The 4,807-nt window shown below is 34.3% G+C and overlaps 1 protein-coding gene across 1 annotated transcript; it reads right to left on the reverse strand.

Annotated features, from left to right (window-relative positions):
• Window positions 1-865: 865 nt before the first annotated feature.
• LOC21396366 (patatin-like protein 2) lies at window positions 866-3,601 on the reverse strand. The gene is made up of 7 exons (XM_010102702.2): window positions 3,473-3,601; window positions 2,882-3,063; window positions 2,500-2,689; window positions 2,154-2,318; window positions 1,731-2,033; window positions 1,092-1,264; window positions 866-982 (listed from the first exon to the last, which is right to left on the reverse strand). The coding sequence occupies exons 1-7, from the start codon at window positions 3,599-3,601 to the stop codon at window positions 901-903; spliced, it is 1,224 nt and encodes a 407-aa protein (XP_010101004.1). The 3' UTR covers window positions 866-900.
• Window positions 3,602-4,807: the final 1,206 nt, after the last annotated feature.

Below are 4,807 nucleotides of genomic sequence, written 5' to 3' on the forward strand. Positions count from 1 at the left end.
CGCACTCGGAGACGGGGGCGGAGGGCGCACGTTCGCGTGAAGTTGTTGAAGAGAGAAAACGAAAACGGAAGAATGAAAACGATTATAAATCGTTTTCAGATTTTCATATAATGACAAGAACGTTTTTGTTTTTGATTTTAGAAAATTTTACGCCAAATGCGTTTTTTTTACTCGTTTTCATTTTTTATTCTCAAAAACCGTGAAAAATGAAAACAAAAACGGAAACAAACGGGCCCTATATCTCTTTGGTTACTGCTCATGAACCTTTTTTTGCTTTTCTTTCTTTCAGAACAAATTAGAAGTTCTGGGAATATGGAAACACATTTCTAGCTAGCATATATACCACCTCAATTGAAATGTTATCCAATATTTAAAAAAGTAAAGCTTACATTTAAGGTCACCAAAAAAGAATAAAGCAAATTATCAAATAATTATCGAAAGAAGAATATAAAGCAAACTGAAATAATTAATCTAACAGATTCAATGGATAAAATAAGTGTTAGGATCCACCTTAAAGTAGTACTACATTAATTGAACACTTGCTAACCATATATAGTACGATACACAATACTGCTGAAAAAAGAATAAAAACTAAAAAGCTTCATTAACAGGCTTGATGAATAGAGTATTGCTACACAGCTCGCAGAGCTGCACCTCAAGACACACAGGTGGGCCTGCAAACTTTATTTTTAAAGTAATCTTCTTAAAAGTCCACGAAATTTTTATTCTTTATTTTTAATTTATAATTTTTTAATTAAATAATTATAATAATAAAATAATATTTATCAAAAATAAAGATAAAAATTTATATTTATGCACTCTTAAAAATAAATTTTTTTTTTTTTTAATGGAATATATTTTGTGGCTACGCGAAGTTTATTATCGTTTCTGTTATGAATATCACTGGGAATTTGAAGCATGTCCAGTATGAGGGGACCTTGCATCGCGGAGCCGCTTCTCGTCCGATAGCATTTTAGCAAACCTGCAAAATTAATTAGAGACAACGATTCTTTTATTTACCATTTATATATAATTGTCTATATATGTGTGTGTATATATATATATATATATATATATCTATATACAAGTACCTTGTAAGAGCCTCTGCGTTAGTCTCGTGGTTACAAACCTCGAATACGCCAGTCTCCAAATTAACCCTGGAAACAGGTTTCTGCAAAAGCTTCTCACCAACATTGACAAGGTCATCCAAATTCTTCTCTGTGGCTATGTCCACCGAAGATACCGCTCCACTCAGCGTGTCGTCCTAAAATATGTTTAACATATATATCAAATAAAACTTCAAATAATATAGTACTAGAATGATATTGTTGGGTCTTTAGGGTTCCATCTTAAAAAGGTAGAATAGCCCCATAGACCCAACAAATAGTAATTGGCCCGGCCGGAGTATCAGAACACGATGACGGAAAAATCCGAACACGGTATGAAAAGCGGTGAAGCTCTTGATGGAGTTGTGATCTTCGTGGTTGGCTTGTTTCAAGAAGATGGATATATAGATGGGTCATCGTTTGAGGGGGCTGTGACAGGCTTCATTCGGGGGGGGGAGTAGAATTGTTGGAAGGGTGCGAACAAAATCCCATATTGACTAGACATGAAATCGATAATAGTTTTAACAGGTTTGTATTAACTCTAAATCCTCACAAGTAAACTTTTTAAGATGGAATCACGACTCTAATTACAAATATATACTGTGTTGATTACACTGTACGTACCTGAATTCGAAGATACTTTTTCTCAGAGTGTAGGGCTTGAAAAACCACGCAAAGGTTGCGGTCGACCATATCGGCACTTGCGTGAGAATAGGCATCAATAATAGGGGTGGAACCGCCACTAATTAACCAACTTAAAACGCCCCACTTAGCAGCTTCTGGTGCATTATACTTTTTTTCGGCTTTTGGACTGCCTGTTCCTAATGATATCACTAGAAATCTACCATAGTCCAAGGGTTTCATGGGGAAAAAATCTTGATTGCCCCGAATTATCTCTTTCGACACTTCACCAATAGCAACTAGAGTCTAATTATAAAAAAATAAAATAAAATAAAAAAAGACTAATTAGAGGTCTGAATTAATTAAAAAACATATTGTTATTGATAAAAATAAAAATTTAATTGGATATTTTTTGTTCTTTGGTACCGGATTGTTTGCAGCAACGCCACCATCGATAAGGTTAAACTCTCGAAGCACTCCGCCTGCAGCATCGGCGGTTTTGAAGTAATGAGCAGGAAGATAAGTTGGTGCCGCCGAGGTGGCAATGCATATGTCTGAGAGAAGGGCATCGTAGGAGGGATTGTTCTTCACCTGTCTCGCGAATATTATCGAAAATTTTAGAATTCATTTTGGCTAATAAATTATATTAGGGACAATATCATATTGGATTTGAACCTTAAAATTAGCTAGAAATTAAGAGAACCCGGCATAAACAATATTATTGAAAGAGAAAGATGCGTGATCATTGATCGGATGGAATTAATTGTATTACCCCATAGCTTGAGAAGATTGTTGGGTGTTGTTGCTTGATGTCAAATGTTGGAATGACGACATTAGTCAAAGTCTGGTGCAATTTTGTGCTGCCCAGTTTTTCTTTAACGAGTTTGTGCAGATATTTCCCATCGTATTTTGGTCCTGATAAGGCTTTGATAATTTTTGCGAGGTGAGGGAATACTGGACAACTGTTGAACATATTTCAAAAATTAATCAATATAATGAAATATGTTAATACATTGACGATATAAATGTATTGGAATTATATATATATATATATATATATATAAAGCTCACACAGGCTGCAGGGAAATTTATCAGGGATTAATTCATGATCAGCAAATTGATGTTTAATTAATGAAAATTATATAATGTCCTACTTATTTTGGGGGAAGATCTTAGGACATTGAGTGAGGTAGAAGTCCTTGATATCTTTGGCAGCAAAAACAGGACGATTTTTTTCGTCTGGGGCACTTAGCATGGCAGTCACAAGTCCTCCTGTGCTTGTCCCTGCAATTACATCAAAATAATCGGCAATTCTTGCATCCTCACCGTCCAGCTTCTGCATTAATTTCAAGCACATATTCCCAAAATTAATTAATTAGTGTGTGTATATAGCTAAATAATGTGTATATAATAACAAATTATGTGACGGTAAATAACACATAATTAATTAATCAACTATGCACACGTAAAAGCTCGCTAAAAATAACCATCATACAAATATAATAATGCATATGTGCATATGGCAACATGTAGTCGTACAAAAATATAAGAATTTTTCCAATATATAGCTAGCTATAAATTTGCAATATGCAATGCATATAATTAAATGGCACATGATTAGTAGATGCCTTTTAGGGAAAGACAGATTATTGGTGATGATAAAATTTAAGTATACAAGAGAAAGAAAAACTACTATTATATATATATATATATATATATATATGTATCTAACATGTTTAACGAACCTGAAGCTCCTCCTCTAGGAAATTGAGGATAGTTCCGGGGATAAGGCCTCTGATTCCACCCCCATCAATGCTGAGAATAGTGATTAGGTTTCCATAAGTTGGAGGCTGCAATACATTGGTTCCGTCCATTTATTTAAGAGAATATAGATTGGATTAAGAACTGTATATATGCACTACTATTCTTATATGTAACAAGAGAGAGAAGTAGAAAGAGGGGGCTAGAGAGTTTTAATTAAGAGCTAGACTCTTAGCCTCCGTTTGTTTCATAAGTTCAAATTACTGTTTAAACTTTTTTATTACAGTACTTTTTTGTTCAAACCTATGAATCAAATGGACTATTAATATGCGCCTTCATCTGAACTTTGAAGAGCTTAATTTGAAGAAATTAATGGATATAAGTATTCCTCGTCCTTTGATATTCATGTTGAGGAAGTAAGGGGGTAGTTATAGGCCTTCAAATTAATGCATATTCCCATCAGCCATGCCATTGGATAACGCCTGCGATGAAACGAAAAGGAAATAAAATATTGTCCATGGATATTGAATCTATTAGGCAGAGAAAGTTAACATCGTTACGTACCTTTTATTAATAATTTTGAATTTATTTATATTTATCATGTCACGTCATCAAATTTTTATATTTAATAGGTAATTACCATGTAAACGTAACCATCAAAAACTCATTCTTTTATTTTCTCTTCTTTCTTGTTTAGTTTTTATTTTGGTTAATGTCAGTGCTCGTCCTTGAGATTCATGTTAAGGAGGTTAGGAATACTTCCAGGCTTCAAATAAATGCATATAACCAAGTTTCAACCATGTCATTAAACAAAACCTACTAAAAGATGAAACAAAGAGGGAAAAAAATATTGTCCACGGATATTGAATATTCTCATTTGGCCCCGTTTTGTGTTCTCTCTCTCTCTCTCACATGAGCCGTCAGCTGCTTATATCAATTGACCCAATTTTTACTTGGTGCATATTGTACGTTTTATCAAGTTGGATTGATCCATATTCATCATGCATATCGCAGACCTTGTCCTTCTGCGCCTTTATGTTGATCGCCGAAGGTTAGTGCCGTAGGAAATGGAGAGTTAGCGTGCATGAGAATTGTAGGTGAGACTCATAATAAGAGGAATCGTAGGTAAGACTAATTAGGTGAATCCATGGAAGCCAACGCGCGTTAGTACTAGCCAGTTAGGCGAAATTCACAAAGGTACTTGTAATTGTAGCTAGTGATCCTGGATTCCCACTGTTTTCTCGATCCATATCAAGTAGCCAATGCGTCTCTAGATTCTATTATTCATAAAAAAGTTTTTTTTATTATTATCTTTTAAG

Source organism: Morus notabilis, unplaced genomic scaffold (genome assembly GCF_000414095.1).
Source record: "Morus notabilis unplaced genomic scaffold, ASM41409v2 Scaffold61, whole genome shotgun sequence".
Taxonomy (NCBI): Eukaryota; Viridiplantae; Streptophyta; class Magnoliopsida; order Rosales; family Moraceae; genus Morus; species Morus notabilis.

Bases quoted from the DNA above. Each gene is read 5' to 3' on its own strand.
- LOC21396366 (XM_010102702.2), bottom strand. From the start codon at position 3,601: ATGGACGGAACCAATGTATTGCAGCCTCCAACTTATGGAAACCTAATC. The intron at 3,064-3,472 runs GTTCGTTAAACA...AAATTAATGCAG, and splicing joins TCCTAGAGGAGGAGCTTCAG to AAGCTGGACGGTGAGGATGC. The intron at 2,034-2,153 runs GTACCAAAGAAC...TTTTATAATTAG, and splicing joins GCGTTGCTGCAAACAATCCG to ACTCTAGTTGCTATTGGTGA.